Here is an 18657-nt window from a genome sequence, read left to right on the forward strand (position 1 = left end):
AAATGATCAGATTAAAAATAAACAAATAACTCTTAGGTAAATATGAACAAAAATTCTGCCAAGTGCAATTTTTTTTTTAAGTTAGAGGGGAATTACAGATGATTTAAAAAAAAATAGGCAGACTTAAATTTTAGTTGTAATTTATCTTCCTTAATGTTAAAACTGACTGATTCAGTAATTAAAGCTTGAATTTACCTTATCCATGGTACTTAACAGGGCCTGGAGTATAGCCCAATGTCGCAGCTCTTGCCTAATATACATAAGGCCATGCACAAGACCTGGGTTCAATCCCAGGCACCACAGGGGAAAAAGGAAAAAGCCTTAAAAGTATTTAACACCTGCAGTTATGTACTTCACAATGGACAATGCTCATCCAAGAAAAAAGCAAATATTTTCTCTAAAGATGGCCAGATTTGCATTCATTTTCCCATAGTCCTCTCTCTAATCAGGTATTGGATGTCAGCAAACTGACCTACCTGAGACACTGTTGACATATAATCAAAAGCAAACATACTGATATGGTTCTTGGGCTAGTACTTGTGAACTGAGCCTGGGTGGTAAAGGACTGGGCCCTCCCACCGAGTGGCTTCTGGCAATGGAAGCATAACTTTCGGCCTTTTAGGTTTCTTGCCTTTATGCATCCTGAAAGCAGGCACAGCAGAGGTAAATCTATAATTAGGGGGTTATTTAAAATAGAGATTTATGACCTGACAAACTGCCACCTGTCTGTACATGCCACAGTGAAAACTCTTTCCAGCCCTTTGTCTCCAGGGGTGTCTAGTCTATTCTAGGTCTCTGGTTTCCACTGGCTGCTGGGTTCATATTACTCTGTCTGAGCAGGGTGTGTGGACTGAGGTGTGTGCACTGAGGTGTGTGCATAGCTACCCCGACATTAGCATTGTATTGAAATCTCATTTAAAAATGATACATCTTTCTCCATGTTGCATTCTTTGTCCTAAAACCAGTCATCCTGATAAAGTTTGACTTTAGCTCACCTCACTATACAAGTATTGAATGCTCAGAACCTTAAGGTCAAGTTTCAGACAACAGAAAATAGAATTCTTTGTGCAAGGTGAATAAAAGCTACAGGACAATACATGACAATCCTTAAAATTCATAACAGCTCAAGCAATTCAAAGCTCTGTAACAGGAGACTGATATTTTAGAATGCTTAACACATTTAAGAGGGCTTGGTGGCACACACCTGTAATCCCAGCAACGGGGGAGGTTGCAGCAGGTGGATTGCAAGTTCAAAGCCAGCGTGGGCAAGGTAGGAAACCCTGTCTCAAAATAAAACATGAAAAGGGCTGGGGACAAGGGATAGTACCCCTGGATTCAATCCCCAGTACTGAAAAAAAAAATTTGCTTGCAATCATTTTAGTTGGTAGTAAGTATTTACTGAGTACTTGTTGTGTTTACAGCCTTTATATCAAATTCTGCCTGTATACATCAGGCATGTGTTTATAAAATGTCATTCCCTGTTATCTGCTGCTGAAGCCTGGGCCTCACTCTTTATCCACACACTGATTTTCCACCCATGCTTACTCACTGTGGGTCTTTCATTCAAAATAAAAATATATACCAGTGTATGATTAATACAGTGACTTAAAACCTTTAATTCCCATTTATTGGACCCTGTAAATGAAATGCATATTTCACACTATATATACTTGCAGGATACATTCTTTTCAAGACTTATTTATTTATTTATTTATTGTATGGGGGCTTGAACTCAGGGTCACTCAACCACTGAGCCACATCCCTAGTCCATTTTTTGTATTTTACAAAAAATTTTGTATATTTTACACTAAAAATATAAAAGATACCCAAGTGCTCATATTTACCACTTTTCTATATTTGCTTCATACTGGTTTTATTTTTAATGAAAGCATTTATGATAGTCAAAGGTCCCACCCTCCCCTCTTTCCTCTCAGTAAACCTCTCCTCTTTGTTTTTTGAAAAAAAAAAAGTTTTTGAAACTTTCACAACTTACGTTTTATTTATTTATTTATTTATCTATTTTTATATTTATTTTTTAGTTTTCGGCGGACACAACATCTTTGTTTGTGTGTGGTGCTGAGGATCGAACCCTGGTTGCACGTATGCCAGGCAAGTGCGCTACAGCTTGAGTCGCATCCCCAGCCCACAACTTACATTTTATTATTATTTTTGGCATTGGGGATTGAACTCAAGGGTACTCAGCCACTGAGCCACATCCCAAGCCCTGTTTTGTATTTTATTTAGAGACAGGGTTTCACTGAGTTGCTTAGTGACTTGCAGTTGCTGAGGCTGGCTTTGAACCTGCGATTCTCCTGTCTCAACCTCCCAAGCCACTGGGATTATAGGCCACCATGCCTAGCCTAACATTAGTTTTTTAACTTATGGAAATGAGTACCTCTTTCATTTCCTTGCTCTTTATCTTGCTTCTGCTTTTCATCTTTTACTTTTCTTCTCAGAAGTGATCACACCTAAAATTGTCTTATGTGTTTATTTCTTCTCCTCCCACAGACTGTAAAGGGTCTAGACTTTGCCTTCTGAGTATTCAGAACCTGTCTGGCTTACTAGCCTTCAATACTCTTGACGGAATGAAAAAATGCAGGTCCATCTGTACATGACTCACCACTGCACATTCTCTAAGGCAATACCTTGGTCCTTCACAGCACAGCAAGAGATACATTTTATATAAGTCACAAACTTATACACAAAAGTGAAAGAAAAGTTTCAGGATACAACACTCATACTGCTCTCATATTCTATTTCACTGCAAAGACAGAAATACAAATGCTGCAGAATTCCACTTATATGAAGTATCCAAAATAGTCAATTTCACAAAATTGAAATGGAATAGTAGTTATCTAGGGCGGGGAGAGAGAGGGAAGTGAGGAGTTACTACTAATCATCAGGCATAAAGTTTCAGTTAAGTAAGATGAATAAATTCTAGAGATCTGCTTTTCAACACTGTATCTATAGTCAACAAAACAGTATACTTACAAATTTCTTAGGAGGGTAGATTTCATGTTAAGTGTTTCTTTTTTTTTTTTTTAAAGAGAGAGTGAGAGAGGAGAGAGAGAGAGAGAGAGAGAGAGAGAGAGAGAGAGAGAGAGAATTTTTAATATTTATTTTTTAGTTCTCGGCGGACACAACATCTTTGTTGGTATGTGGTGCTGAGGATCGAACCCGGGTCGCACGCATGCCAGGCGAGCACGCTACCGCTGAGCCACATCCCCAGCCCATGTTAAGTGTTTCTTACCAATCACAATAAAATAAAACTACTAAGGTAAATGAACACACACACACACACACACACACACACACACACACACACATAGAATGATATAGAAAAATATGCTAGTTGCAAACTACTGAATTGATGTCACAATCCACCAACAGATTCAAACCTATTCTAGAAAAAACAGTTCTAGTTATATATCTTGAAATGCTGTTGCTGGGTTTTTACTAAATATTTCTGAATTGTTCTCTAATATTAAAAAAAATTACAGTACTAACATTATTGTGAGAGTTGCTTGAATCCTTACTCAAACTTCGTTTTATCAGACTTTATAGTTTTGCCAGTCAGAACAAAACTGTATCTCCTTGTTTTAAGTTTTCATTTTCCTGATTACTAAAAATAGTACATGTCTTTTTTAAAAAGATCAAAGAGCTTGGGCTGGGGTTGTGGCTCAGCATTAGGGCAATCACCTAGCAAGTGGGAGGCCCTGGGTTGGACCCTCAGCACCACACATAATAAAATAAAGGTATTGTATCTAACTACAACTAAAAAATAAATATTCTTAAAAAAGAATCAGAGAGGGGCTGGGGATGTGGCTCAAGCTGTAGCGCGCTCACCTGGCACGCGTGCTGCCTGGGTTGGATCCTCAGCACCACATACAAACAAAGATGTGTGTCCCCCGAAAACTAAAAAAATAAATATTAAAAAAAAAAAAGAATCAGAGCTTATCTTTAAAAAGCATGTAAGCCAAACTATTATCTAGTGCCTCAGGAGGACTAAGAATTTTCTTATCAGAACTTTTCATAGGCAAAGTGACTTAATCTTCCCTAGTTTATGTGATTGGCAATTACAAATGCTAATATTTTAATCTTAATGGCAGAAAACTATCTTCCAAGGACACTGCACTAAGGACAATTTTAATTCATTCATTTAGTTGTTCATTCATTCAACAAATATTTATTACTACCAGTAATTTCACCAGACAGACCAACAGGTTCTCCTCCTGGCCCCTACTTTCCAGATCTTGAATTCTTTGGCTCTTGCACAGAGACAAAGTGACCTTTGGGCTGGAGTGTTTAAGAAAAGCTCTAAGACTCCTCCCAATCCATTGTTCTTATGCATTATTTATTTATAGGTTGTTATCTTCCATATATCCAGAGAGGCACTCAGTAGGTCCTCCCATGCTGTTAACTACCAAGGAATTAGTCCCTACAGAAAAAATTTGAAATACTGGGGAAATGCTAATGTTTTCACTTGAAGCACTTTTTAAAATTTAAAGTCATAATTAGGGGCCTTTTAAAGCAACCCAAATTCTTGCTGTTTCTTCTGAAAGCAAGTTTTTTGCTCTTTACAAAAAAAAAAAAAAAAAAGAAAAAAAAGGCTGGGCGCAGTAGTGCACGCCTGCAATTCCCAGTGGCTCTGGAGGCGGAGGCAGGAGGACCCTCAGTTCAAAGCCGGCTTCAGCAAAAGCAAGGCCCTAAGCAACTCAGTGAGACCCTGTCTCTAAATAAAACACAAAGGGGATGTGGCTCACTGGTCAGTGCTCCAGAGTTCAATCCCCAGTATCCACCCCACCCATACACAAACAAAAGCTTCACACTTTACTTTGTCGCCTTGCCTGGTTTGATTCAAAGGGCATTAAACATATCTTGACTCAGTTAATCCTAATTCTGACAGAAGGAAATATCTCTAAGCCATGTTAATGTAGCCTGCAGCTTCTATCTCCAACGGATGTTCTCTAAAATCTTATTTTAATTTTTTTTTTAATCCCACTTAAAGGTCTTCACTAAACTGCAGGGGCTGTTTTTAACTTTGAATACTACAGGTCTTAAGTAAAACAAGTCAACTTTCTGCGCTTTCTGGAAAGGTCGGGGTTTAAATCATTTAAGTGCTTCAGACAATGGTGTGGTTACCAGATAAAGAGGGGCTACACCTCAAGGTGGTACTTCGGCTTATAAAGGGTGGTTCCTGTTGGATTCTTTGATATAAATATATTTTAATTATGTAAACCGCAAGGTGCAAGGGAAGTGGCCAGTGCCCAACGCGTAAACCGATCTCCAGCGCCGCTCTCCAAATATCCCAGTCTCCGCTTTCCTCCCCAGCCACGGAATTCATGCAAATCAGTCTTCTAACCCCGGGGCAATACGAACTACTTTCGCGCCACTCGCTCAGGACCGTGTAGCTGTGTAGAGAGCATCGTCCTCACAGCTCCCAAAGAGTCACTTTTTCAAAGGTAATTTTAGGAGTCACCAAGGCTATCCTTTGAGCTCAGAATATGTGGGGGGCTAAGGTTTTTTATCTGGGCTTGAGTAGATCTCGCGCCCGGTCGGGTTGTTAGCTAACCTTGCAGGACCTGCACCACAACGCGGGAAAGCCGGCCCGAGCCCCGCCCCTCCGAGCCCAGGTTTGAGCGCCCCTCCTGCCAGCAGCTCGGCTCCCTCAGCAGCTCCTCTGTAGGACCGCGGCGCGTGGCTGCTCGGCTCACCCGGCTCGGAGCACAGCCTGGGTGCCCGCCGCCAGCATGAAGGGTCGCCGCGTGCTGGTGAGGGCTGGGCGGGCGAACCTGAGGGGCGGGTGCGCTGGGGGCTGGACGCGAGCGGGCTGGAGGCTACACCCCCGAGTCCGCCGCGGAGTGTGCTTATCAACTGGTGGTCGCCCTGGGCGTCGCCCTTTGGGGCAAGTCTTGGATTTTTGTGCCGCTGGGGGAATTTAGGGCCAGTGGCAAACCCGCCGGCATGCGCACCGGCGTGCGGATAGTTGCGGAGAAGAGAGCTGTTTGTAGGATGGTTGGCCACGCTGGGGAGCCTCGGCACGTGTGCCCGAGATGCACGTGCTCTTGGCCAGAGGCCGGGGACTGGCCAGACTCGGGGCACACGCACGGCAGCCGCCAGCCCAGCTCTCTCCTGTATGCAGCTCTTGGGCCAGTGGGTGGCCGTGGGATGCGCATCCTCGGTGGCTGCTTCTAACTGCTGAGCGTCTTGCGAACGCATCTTTTTAGAAGTTGGGTTGTATACGGGAGAAGTTTTGTTTCGTTTGTCCCAGGTAGTGGTTAATTGCAGTTTAAGGCCTCCTGGATAATCCAAACCATGTGCGACCATTTACTCATTCCTCACTTTCTTCTCTCACCTCCCAACCACAATTCGCAGTAGCGAGTTGCACTCAATGGAACGTTACTGTTTGCTCTAACGGAAGCCAGAATGTAGGCCTGCCCAGGAAGCGGATAGTAGAGTGGGGGTTGGGTGGAAAGGAAGAGAATGACTGCTTAAAATAAATAGCAGGGGTTAAGGACCCACGTGGGGGAGGCTGGGATGGGTGGGAGGGGGGCGTGGTTTCAGCCTGGCCGTAGGCCGGGTGGCACTGGGCTCGGGCTTCCAGAATGAAGAAAGCCACATGTTAGCTGAGCTTTGAATCTGATTTAACTGGGTTGGTGTTTGGGCCACCCTGTGATTTGAGTAATGCCCTCTGAGTTTTAGTTTCCTCATTTGTTTAGTGAAAGTAATGATAGCACCTTTGTTGCAAAGACTTAGAGCAGACTTAGTGCCTGGTATGAAATACAAAACCCAGTATAAATGGTATTAGTTGTTCTGCTTGCCAGAAAAGTTCATGTCTGTCATGACCATTTGCTGTCTCTGTCTTTTCCTCCAAAAGTACATTTGCCAGGTAAATAACTCTTGGCACGCGCTGACTTGTTAAATCTTCGCTTGTCTTTCCCTGACAGCTCCAGTAAAATGCCTCCCTTGAGGCTGCCTTGGGCCTCTCATGGCTTGCAGGTAGATTGGTGAGAATCCCTGAAGTAATGCATAGAGCACTGCTGTTTTAAGAGATTGCAGACTTGAGTTTTTCCAGCCCTGTGATCTTGGGCAGTCTTTTCCACCTACCTGGGGCCATGAATTGCTTCCGCTGAGATACCTTTCCGCTCCTAACATGAATTGTATACATTTACATGTAACCTTTTATATTTTGTAGCTCTGCCTGTTACCATGTTTTCCTACCTTGCTAAAAGGTCAAAAGACAGAAACTTCTTAAGAGGATTGAATGGCATTCTCTTAGGGGCATAGGGAAATTACTATGGAAATTCTTGCCAGTAATTTGCGAGACTGAAATGTGGAATGTGGAGTGAAGGTGATCAAGAATGTTCTCTCCATGACTGGGGGTGTGGCTCAGTGTTGGAACACTTGCCTAGCATATGTGAGGTCCTGGGTTCGATTCTCAGCACTGCATATAAAAATATTTTTTTAAAAAAAAGAATGTTCGGGGCTGGGGATGTGGCTCAAGCAGTAGCGTGCTGGCCTGGCATGCGTGTGGCCCGGGTTCGATCCTCAGCACCACATACAAAGATGTTATGTCAACCAAAAACTAAAAAATAAATATTAAAAATTCTCTCTCTCTCTCTCTCAAAAAAAAAAAAAAAGAATGTTCTTTTGATTTACCTGACACCTCACATCTTAGCATTGTTTTGTGAGACACCAAAGTTGACTTTCAAAGATTTGGGTGTAAGGACTCAACTGTTATTCCATGGTCTTACAGAAAGAAAATAGAAGCATAGAAACTAAAGCAATGCTTAAGTCTCGATAAAGACTAAAGAAATGGGGGGGCTGGGGATGTGGCTCAAGCGGTAGCGCGCTCGCCTGGCATGCGTGCGGCCCGGGTTCGATCCTCAGCACCACATACCAACAAAGATGTTGTGTCCGCCGAGAACTAAAAAATAAATATTAAAAATTCTCTCTCTCTCTCTCTCCTCTCTCACTCTCTCTTTAAAAAAAAAAAAAAGACTAAAGAAATGGTAGAAATGACTACTCTTTTTACAAAAGATAGATCCCAGTTGTGTTTTCTCATAAGCAATGCAAGACTGTTCATTGAATGAATGAAGCGTTTTCATATTTACCAATAATTTGCATGTTATCAAAGGACTTTAAAAAATAAAAACAAAAAAAAACCCTCAAGTCCCCTGCCCTCCCAGACTATCTAACTCAGGGCCTCCTGTTTGCTGGGCAAGTGCTCTCCCACTGTGCTATACCCCCAGCCCTAAAGTACTTGAGTCTTTTGTGCATGTGTGTGGTGCTGGGGATTGAACCCATCGTCTTGTGCTTGTGAGATGAGCATTCTACCAACTGACAATCTATGGTAATAGAGTGCTAAAAGAGAATCAGGTACTCCGCCTAGCTTTGGAGTGCTAGTTGAACTATAACTTGATTTAAAAAAAAATATTTATTGAGTTGTAGATGAACACACAGTATCTTTATTTATTTTATGTGTGGTCGTGAGGCTCAAACCCAGTGCTTCACACATGTGAGGCAAGCACTTTACCACTGAGCTATAGCCCCAGCCCCTAAGACTTCTTATACCATTTGATTTGTAAGGACTTGTGCTGAAATCATACTCCTGATGGGAATGCGGCCTGTTGGGAAGCCTGCCATCTTGAAGTAGAGGTCCTGACTGATTTTCATAGTTTGGAAAATTAGCATCACAGTACAGAGCCTAAAGCTTACATCAAAAAAGACCTCATTAGCTTGATTTTGGCTGAGGGAGAAAAATCGCTCAGGCATTTTGTACTTTTGAAATTTTCTTTTAGTAGTGCTATTTAATTTTTAAAAGTGAGGTTGGATTTTAAAAATTTAGCATTAAGCTCCTGTGGGGCTCATTATAATGCTAAGAACTTGGGCATTTAAGGTTGGGAAGAGGTAGCTGGGAAGATGTTTGAATAAATTGATAAATATCACTAAAATTGTCTCCAAAGGGATAAGGTAGAATTTGACCTGGTTTTGAAGATATTTATAGCAATTGCAAATCTTCCTTTTTCTCTGTATAGTATGAGAAATGGACATACCTACTTTGCTGTTTAAACCTACTAAACTCAAAAGTGATGTCTTTAGTTGGATACTATAGTAAACATCCACTTAATAGTATTGCCATTTCCATTTGCAGCAAAAGGATCTCAGAGTAAAGAACTTAAAGAAATTCAGATATATGAAGTTGATTTCCATGGAAACCTCGTCATCCTCTGATGACAGTTGTGACAGCTTTGCTTCTGATAATTTTGCAAACACGGTAAGTGCTGCCTGAGAATAAACAGAATTGAGTCTGCAGTGCTCAAAATGCCCCAAATGCTTTGTGCGTGATTAAAACTGCTTGCTTTTTGCCTACATTTCTATACAGCCGTTATGAAAATACAGTATGCACTGTAATTTCATTTCACTTTTTGCTGTGGTTCTAGGTAGTAATTGTTGGAGATAGATTAGCTACTTATTCTATCCTTTTGAAATGTCGCCTAACCTAACATGCCTGATGATTTGCCATAACAACTTAGAAATCATTTGTAAACCTCAGAACCATTTTTCTTTGTAACAAAAGCTATTCTCTTGTAGTGCACTTGTAAATGTGATTTGCTCTCTGCACGGTTTATGGAAAATTGGTTCTTGAAAAAGAAAAAAAATGTACAACCACATTTATTTATTTATTTTACAGAAACCTAAATTCAGGTCAGATATCAGTGAAGAACTGGCAAATGTTTTTTATGAGGACTCTGATAATGAATCTTTCTGCGGCTTTTCAGAAAGTGAGGTGCAAGATGTGTTAGACCATTGTGGATTTTTACAGAAACCAAGGCCAGATGTCACTAACAAACTGGCCAGTATTTTTCATGCCGACTCTGATGATGAATCATTTTGCGGTTTCTCAGAGAGTGAGATACAAGACGGAATGGTGAGTTTGAGAGTTTCACCAATGTCAAGAAGTAAGATTTTAGAGGCATGACACACTCGCTTTTTTGAAAATTTTTTTTTCTTACGATTTTTCCCTTTAGTCATGCCAGAAGATTTTGTTGACCTTTTTAAAATTTTGAGTATTTTCTTCATGTCTTAAAGCAGTTTTTCTAATGTAGTCCTACTTTGAAGTCTAAAAACATTTTGTAGGGCCTGACAATCTTAGAAACTTGTAAACTAAAGTTGGCCAACCTCCCAATTCTCATTGTCACAGAGATCCAACCTAGTCAGAGGAAATACACACATCCTAAAGATCAGCTACATTGACATTTACATGCAGGTGCCCAGCCCTATACCTGGCAGAGATCAGGCCTTTGATAATAGCTAGTTTCCAGAGTTAGATTATTACCTGAATCCCGAGAATGTGTGAGGACTCCTATACAAGAGCTCAAGTGCATACAAGGACAAGTAGAATCCTTTCTGCTTCTGAATTTGCAACTGGATAGTCTTTTCCTGTGCTTGTTCTGTCCTCTTTAAGCTCTGTCACCTTGCTCAGACTGATGCTGCTGCTTCTCTACTTGACCCCATACCCTGAGCACACCATGTAATTCTGCAAACATTTTCTTGTCCCAGAGACTTTTTCCAAAGGAAGGTGTGTTATTAGAATCAGATGCATGCTCTTCAGCTCACTGTGGTCTGAGATGGGTCCACTGCCTGTGGGTCACCACTTGAGTAGCACTGAGTGACAGCGCTTGCCCCGTGACTGTTTTATCACTGTCTATTCATCCTAGTATGTATTTGCTCTAATAAGTGATGTTGAGTTACCTTGGCACTTAGGAACATTTTATCACAGGGACCATTCTGTAAATCTGGATGTGACCTGTTGGCAATGCCCTGAATAATTTGTGCTCAATGTTTCAGTTTTTTATAGACACTACCTCTTGTGATTAATATAATGTCCGTTGATTAAAAGTGCTAAGGATTCATGAAAGATCTTTGTTTAGTGTTCTCTCTATCCATGAATAGTACTAAGAACTGTTTGTTGGGCTTTGAGAAACATTTTTTTGTTGGTGCTGGGGTTTGAACACAGAGCGTCATGCATGCTGAGTGTGCTCTCTACCACTGAGCCACACCCGTAGCTCATTAAATGTTTGAGCCAGGTGAGGTGATGTAAGACCCTGTCTCAATTAAATAAAAGAAGAAGCTGCATGCCTATAATCCCAGTGATTTGGGAGGCTGAAGAAAGGAGGATGGCAAGTTCGAATCCAGCCTTAGCAACTTAGCAAGGTCTTAAGCAGCTTATCTATGTCTTAAAACTAAATAAGAACAACAAAAAGCTGGGATGTAGCTCAGTGGTAAAGTGTTCAAGCTCTAGTAACAAACAAAAAAGGGCTGAGAATGTATCTCAGTGGTAGAGCACACCTGTGTTCCATTCCTATCACCCTCCCCCCAAAAAAAGTGGACAGAGAATTGAGACATCTTAATATAGTTTAATGTATTGCCATAAGGATTGAAACCACATTTATGAGAGAATACAGTTGTTCCTCCAAGAATCCTATTTAAATGCAGAAAGATTTTTTTTTTTAAAGAAATGAAAAAGAGCAGGATTCTTCACATTTTAAAAACTGACTCTGAACCATCCAGGAGCCTATAAAGCACAGATTGAGAACAGTGTGTCCCAGATAAGCTACATGTAGCCAAACTATAATCAGATTGTTCCATTTACTTGAGCAATTCTTGATTTTGTTACCCAGCACTGTCAGTTCATTTATATTTTGTTTGTTAAAGTGTCTTTTGTTCAGAAGTGATTTTATACTCACACTGATGCAACTTTGTCTGCCCATCAAGTGATTAATGATTCAATTGCTCTCATTAACTAGAGATCGCAGGCAAACCGGGAAGGCTGTAAGACCCGCAGCCAGTATAGGACCCGCAGCCAGTACAAACTTTCTGGACCTCTCAGGGTGGCGATGAAGTTCCCAGCACGAAACACCAGGAGTGCAGCCAACAAAAAAGTGGCACCCCCCAAGCCCTCAGAGAATTTCACTATTGATTCCAATTCTGATTCAGAAGATGAAAGTGGCATGAACTTTCTTGAGAAAAGGGCTTTAAATATAAAGCAGAACAAAGCAATGGTATGTAATAATTTTGAACATGTCAGAACTAACTTTCCAATTTTTCTCTAAGCAATTTGTTACTTAGACTCGTTTCTTTATTTTCTGTGTAGCTGTGAAGTCTTCATGATGGGGGATATAGCCCAGTGATTGAGCAGTCTTGGCAGGTGCATGGCCCTGGGTACAATCTCATGTACTCCCTTCCCCCCCAATTTTTTTCCCCTCAAACTGCTTTTAAAATCTATTAAGCACAGAGGTGACATCAGAAACTCTTTTTGAATTTGTTAACTTAAAGCTGCTAGTGTAGTTTTCACAAATAAGTTGCTCATTTTCAGGGTTTTTTTTTTTTTGTGTGTGTGTGTGTGTGTGTGTGTGTGTGTGTTTTGCTGGGGATTGAACCCAGGGCCTTGTGCATGCAAAACAAGCACTCTCCCAACTGAGCTATCCCCGGCCCCTTTAGCACTTATTTTAACCAAGAATTTCTATTTAATTTCTTCCCTTTTTAGCTTGCAAAACTCATGTCAGAATTAGAAAGCTTCCCTGGTTCCTTCCCTGGAAGACGTTCCCTCCCAGGCCCAAGATCAGTAAATGTAAGTCCTTGTTTGTACAGTATTGTTTTGGGCAAGCCTAGGACAGATTTGTGTGAGATTTTACAATGCAGTTTCCTATTTGGTCTTCTAGATGGTCAAAGGGTAACTAGAAGACTCTTTTTTGGTAGCTCTGGATTACAGCTCCTACTGCCTGTGGAGCTCATACCCTTTTAGAGTGGCTATTTCCCTCCTTCCCAGTTAGGCAAAGCCCTTCAGCATGGTGAGGATTAAAGGCTTGTTTCAGCTTTAGCACATTTCTCCTTCATGGTAGATGGGTGATTGATGTATTTAAAATCCAAGAGTGAGGGGAAAAAAGGAAAAAGTTTATCAGCTCATGGCCCAATATCATGTATGATGGTTTCCTGAAAATGAAGCTCAGACAACTGTGATAACAAAAGAAAAGTCTGCTTTATACTGACTCCCATGAGGAGGAGGAAGGGCAGCCAACAAGGAAGGGGAGAAGGAAACCAAACACTCTATGCAATGTAGAGTGTGGGTTCAGAGCTCAGGCGGAATCAGAGAGAAATTTTTGTTGGAACAGGAGGTAAGTTTTTTTTTTTTTGCATTAAGTAGAGTAATACGTAGACTGATTTGAGAGAAAATGGGCTTAAAATTCCAAAGACCATAATATGGATTTGGGGGCTCATTCTCTGTGTAATGTGACATTTTTTCAAAGGGTTGCCTCTTTTTGTTATGGAATGAATGGGTGCCTCCTGCATGTATTTTTCAGCAGTCAAAGACACCCCGAAGGCGTACATTCCCAGGTGTGGCTTCCAGGAGGAACCCTGACCGGAGGGCTCGTCCTCTGACTAGGTCAAGGTCCCGGATCCTGGGGTCCCTTAGTGCTCTTCCCACAGAAGAGGAGGAGGAAGAAGAGGAAGATGATAAGTTTATGCTGGTGAGAAAGAGGAAGACTGTGGACGGATACATGAACGTGAGTTCTCCACATTGGTACTCACTCTTCTGTTTTTCTTCTTCTGTCGGCCCTGTTTCGTGAACACACACAGCCTCAACACCAATTATGATACAATTTAAATGCTTTTCATGACCCATCCATAATTGTTAATGTCACATAAACTTATTTGATTGTGTTAGCAGATGAGAGGTAGTTCTGCTTTTCTAATTGTAGGAATCATTTCCATAATGTTGTCCAGTTATCCGTACACTAAACTTACAACTGGCCCGCTCTCCATGAGCAAGAGGCATTTTCCAGGTTGAATTTTCAGTACAGAATAATGACAAATCAAGTATCTGAAGATTCAAAACTGGAGAGAGCCAGTAAGGAACTCTGTTTCATGCTTCTTGTTTCTCAGGATGATGATACGCCCAGAAGTCGGCGCCCAGGATCCATGACCCTTCCGCATATAATTCGCCCAGTGGAAGAAATCACAGAGGATGAGTTGGAGAACATCTGCAGCAACTCTCGAGAGAAGATATATAACCGCTCACTGGTGAGAGCCTCTAAATTATGTTTGGAAATGTAAACATCCATGAGAGGAGGGACAGCTTCTATCCCTAGGGTGGTGCTCATGTTCTAAAGGTCTGGGCATGAGGGATGCCCTCTGTCACTTGAATTATCTTCCTGGTAAATATGAAGTAGTGGCAAATCTTTTAATTTAGAAATGTATTTATTTGACACATTTATTGTGTATCTGTTGTGTACATGGATACATATACATGTGGGTGATACAGTGGTGGGTGTATTAAAGATAAAAATATATTGGAGCTGGATTTTTTTTTTTAACTATGTTAGTTATAAGAACTATTGCACCTGCCAATCATCCTGCTTGAGATACTTTTTGTGCCCTGGCATATACCTACGTATAGAGATATGAAATGAGATTCAAAGACAAAATGTGAGGATCGAATCCAGTGCCTCACTCATGCTAGGCAAGCGCTCTACCACTGAGCCACAACCCTAGCCCCAAGGATATTTCTCTACATAAAGCTGTGTTTTCATGTCTTCTTATTTACTCTTTATTGGTAGGGATCTACTTGTCATCAGTGCCGACAGAAAACCATTGATACCAAAACAAACTGCAGAAACCCAGAATGCTGGGGCATTCGAGGCCAGTTCTGTGGTCCCTGCCTTCGAAACCGTTATGGTGAAGAGGTCAAGGATGCTTTGCTAAATCCAGTAGGTGCCTTGGAGAAAGGGGTTGGTCATGGGGGCTTGAAGGTCCAGCCATAAGCTGATAAAGCCAGAAGAAGGGTAGTAGGAAGGGATTAAGGCCCTAGAGTTTTGAGATGCTCTTTTGGGGGAGTCAGATTAATTCAGTGTTAGTGCTGCACAGGTACGAGCCCCATCCAGAGTGCTCAGACCCAGCTATTCAGAGAAAGTTGACCCTATTTATTCCTGGAAGTTGTGTAACTGTCTTTCCTGCATTTTTTAAGGAAACAATGGGCATGACTCATGCATATTAGCTATTTTATGACTTCTTTTAATCTAAAAAATGGATTGATGATACCCACATTAAATAAAAAGATGAAATAAAATGGAGTAGATAAGTATGGGGAAAGTAAGGCTTAATTTCATGGTGTTTTTACACAATGCTCTTTCAGAACTGGCATTGCCCACCTTGTCGAGGAATCTGCAACTGCAGCTTCTGCCGCCAACGAGATGGACGGTGTGCAACTGGGGTCCTTGTGTATTTAGCCAAGTATCATGGCTTTGGGAATGTTCATGATTACTTGAAAAGGTAATGGCAGTTATTTGTCTTTCTTCCACACCTGAATCTTAATACAAAGACCCATAATACAAAAAAGATCTTAATACAAAAAAAAATATGAACCAAGGAGGGTCGGGGAATATAGCTCAGGGATAGAAATGGTTACCTCATGTGCAAGACCCTGGGTTTGATCCCTAGCAGCACCAAAACCAAAGACTATAATGGGTGTATAGGTAGTGTTAGAAAGGGTATATTGGTTTTTTTTTTTTTTTTCTTTTGGATGGTGCTGGGGATTGAACCTTGTGCATTCGAGGCAAGCACTCTACCAACTGAGCTATATATCCCTAGCCTGGAAACGGTATATCTTAATCTGGGTTGTAGTGACTGGGTGGCCGGTGTGTAAAGTTCAGGTTGAACACTTGATGTATGTACTTGACCATATATGTGTTATATATCTCAAAACATGTTTTCAACAGTTGAATTTGGCTTTCAAAAGACAATTCTTAGGTCACGGACTATATCCTAATATGTCCCTCTTTCTCTTTCACAGCCTGAAACAGGAATTTGAAATGCAAGCGTGATACCCACCAGATGCTGGCCTTCTGCTTCTCGCACCGCCCTTAAAGTTCTCGGTTTTGTCATTGATTAAGAGTCTTGACCATCAGTCTGCCTTATGGGAAACTCGAGTCAAGTTCATCTCATTAGACTGGCACATGTTTCTGGAACATCACGGGAGACATGTGGCTGGTTATACTTCACCCTCGTGTAGTTTCTCCTCTGCTTCCCCTGGACCCCATCACATAGCCCCTCTCTCTTTTTCCAGGAGTCCTCTCTAGTCACTTAGTTTCAGAATTATTTTTAAATCAGAGTTTTAACAGCATATTTGATTTAATTGGTGTTGAAATAGCCCTGAAATCTACCCATAAACCCTGAGCACTTAAAAACATGGTATAAAAATACTAACTGTTCTGTCGAGTTCCAGAGAGCAGCCCTCTGACTTGTTTATACAAAAACAATGGTTATGACTTTAATGTTCACACTAATTGACCTTTTTAACAGAATCAAGGCATGAAAATCTTAGAACAATGTGGAAAAACTAGTAATTGTTGGGAAATGAAGTATATTCCTGTGAATGCCTCTCATGAGAATACCAGCATGTATTGTGGTTACTATATAACTTGTCACAGTTGAGACTTTGTTGCCTCTGATTTCTTCCACCCTAAAGTGAAGTGGTGCATCCTGTTTACAATCTTCCAAAGGTCTGTGGGCAACATGACACTGCACTACTTAAAACAATTGTCTTAAGAGAAATTCTGGGAATTTAGGATGGGGAACCTCAGAGTAGTCTGATATAAATTCTTGCTGTAAAAGTTTTTAGAAACTTGATAATAACTAGACTATTGTTCTTTGCAGTTTCTTATATTATCCCTGGGTGTTGCTGTGTACAGGGATTTTTTTCAGGTTGTAAGCATTTTTTTATAACAATGAGAAGTGCCTTTTCAGAGATGAATAACTTTCAATGGTTTTTTAACTTGGTATGTCTGCCATTGTAGTTTCTGGGCAGATTTCTTGGAATCTTAAATTGTAATTCAGCCTTATTAGATATGTAATTGGGAAGCTTTAAATGTTTAGAGGTTATGCAAATTGGTACTTACTTGGAGTCTGTCTGTGTGGTGCTGGGGATTAGAACCCAGAACCTTCTTCCTGGCGAAGCCCATATTCCAGCCTGTTGTTTGGAAAATTTGGGTTGTTAAAAAAGATTTTGTCTTTTTCTTTCCTTTCACATAAATCATTATATTGTAGAAGTGGAATTTTAAGTGTTTGTGTGTCCAGTGTATTGCATGTATAGCCTGTTGCTGTACCCTTTCAGAGTTTGATGCTTAATTGGACTTTGAATCAATAAGTGTAAATATAGCTTTTGATCTGTAATACTTTTATACAAAGGTTTTTATTTTAATAGTAAAACATTTTGTCATAAAATGTCTTTTTTTTTTTAAAAAAAATAATGTCTTCCTCATATTTACACAAATGTCATTTAAACTTTAGAAGTTTCCCTCTTGGCTTGTTTCTGAAGGTTAAGGGCCACCCTCTCTTGAGCAGTGTCTTTCTTGGTGATGTGACCAGTACCTGTGATCAGAAAGTGGACTAAGGCAACCATGTCACCTGATTAAACACAATATGCTCTCAGGAAATTACACAGTATTATTTTTTTCCTTTATTATATACTGCCCCAGGAACTAATGGTGATTTTGCAATACTTGGCTGCTTTTATCAATCATTTGAATATTAAATGCTTGCTGTTCCCTGAGGCCTGTTCCAGGACTTGAATACCAGAAGACACAAAAGTACTGATCTAAAAGCTTGAATAACCCAGTTCTTTAGATCAGGGATTGGCAAACCACAGCCTGGGTCAGATCTTGCTATAGCCTAGCTTCTAATGGTGCATATGTAATTTTTCCCCCCACATTTTTAAAGGGTTGCTGTCTTTTTTTTTTTTTTTAACTTTCTTTACAAAATTCTATTTTTTTAAATTTGTTTTAATTAGTTACACATGACAGTACAATGATCTTGACATATCATACATTTGAATCAAATGGGGTATAATTTCTCATTCTGAGTGTACAGGTTGCAGAATCACATTGGTCACGCAGTCACGTATATACATACAGCAATATTAGTGTCTATTTTATTAATATTAGTGTCTATTTTATTCTGTTGTCCTTCCTATCCCCCCTTCCCCTCCCCTCCCATCACTTTTCTCTACCCAATCTAATGTGACACACTTTTTTTCCTTTTCCCTCACATCATCATACATGTAATCTGTATAAATATGAGGGTCTCCTTCCTTCTTCCGTGCAATTCCCCTTTCCCCCCCACATTTTTAAAGGTTTGCTGTCTTTAAAAAAAAAAAAGGTGGGGGGACAGGCATTGTTATCAAAACCTAAAATATTTATAGCCTGGAGCTTTACATAAAAAGCTGACCATGTCTTACACCATACTGTGTGAAAAGCTATATTTACTTATGCACACCTGGAGAGAAGACCAAGCCAAAAGAAGTTGTAAAACTAAATTGATATTTCTTCATAAATTCTTGGGATCTTAAATTATTATTTTTTTTTTTTTAAGGAGTGAGAGAGGAGAGAGAGAGAGAGAGAATTTTTAATATTTATTTTTTAGTTTTCAGCGGACACAACATCTTTGTTGGTATGTGGTGCTGAGGATCGAACCCGGGCCGCACGCATGCCAGGCGAGTGCGCGCTACCGCTTGAGCCACATCCCCAGCCCTTGGGATCTTAAATTGTAATTCAACCGTGTTAGAGATGTAATTGGGAAGCTTTAAGTGTTCAGAGGTTA

General features: G+C 40.6%; 1 protein-coding gene across 1 annotated transcript; it reads left to right on the forward strand.

Moving 5' to 3' along the window:
- Window positions 1-5697: 5697 nt before the first annotated feature.
- On the forward strand, window positions 5698-15902 carry Cdca7 (cell division cycle associated 7). Its single transcript, XM_026389578.2, has 10 exons — window positions 5698-5771; window positions 9155-9277; window positions 9695-9931; window positions 11811-12065; window positions 12551-12628; window positions 13365-13568; window positions 13948-14085; window positions 14622-14771; window positions 15197-15333; window positions 15854-15902. The coding sequence occupies exons 1-10, from the start codon at window positions 5751-5753 to the stop codon at window positions 15882-15884; spliced, it is 1374 nt and encodes a 457-aa protein (XP_026245363.1). The 5' UTR covers window positions 5698-5750; the 3' UTR covers window positions 15885-15902.
- The last annotated feature ends 2755 nt before the right edge of the window (window positions 15903-18657 follow it).

Source organism: Urocitellus parryii, chromosome 1, assembly GCF_045843805.1.
Source record: "Urocitellus parryii isolate mUroPar1 chromosome 1, mUroPar1.hap1, whole genome shotgun sequence".
Lineage (NCBI taxonomy): Eukaryota > Metazoa > Chordata > Mammalia > Rodentia > Sciuridae > Urocitellus > Urocitellus parryii.

Coding starts and splice junctions, on each gene's coding strand:
- Cdca7 (XM_026389578.2), top strand. CDS start 5,751: ATGAAGGGTCGCCGCGTGCTG. Junction 5,772..9,154: donor TGAAGGGTCGCCGCGTGCTG/GTGAGGGCTGGG, acceptor TTCCATTTGCAG/CAAAAGGATCTCAGAGTAAA. Junction 13,569..13,947: donor CTGTGGACGGATACATGAAC/GTGAGTTCTCCA, acceptor CTTGTTTCTCAG/GATGATGATACGCCCAGAAG.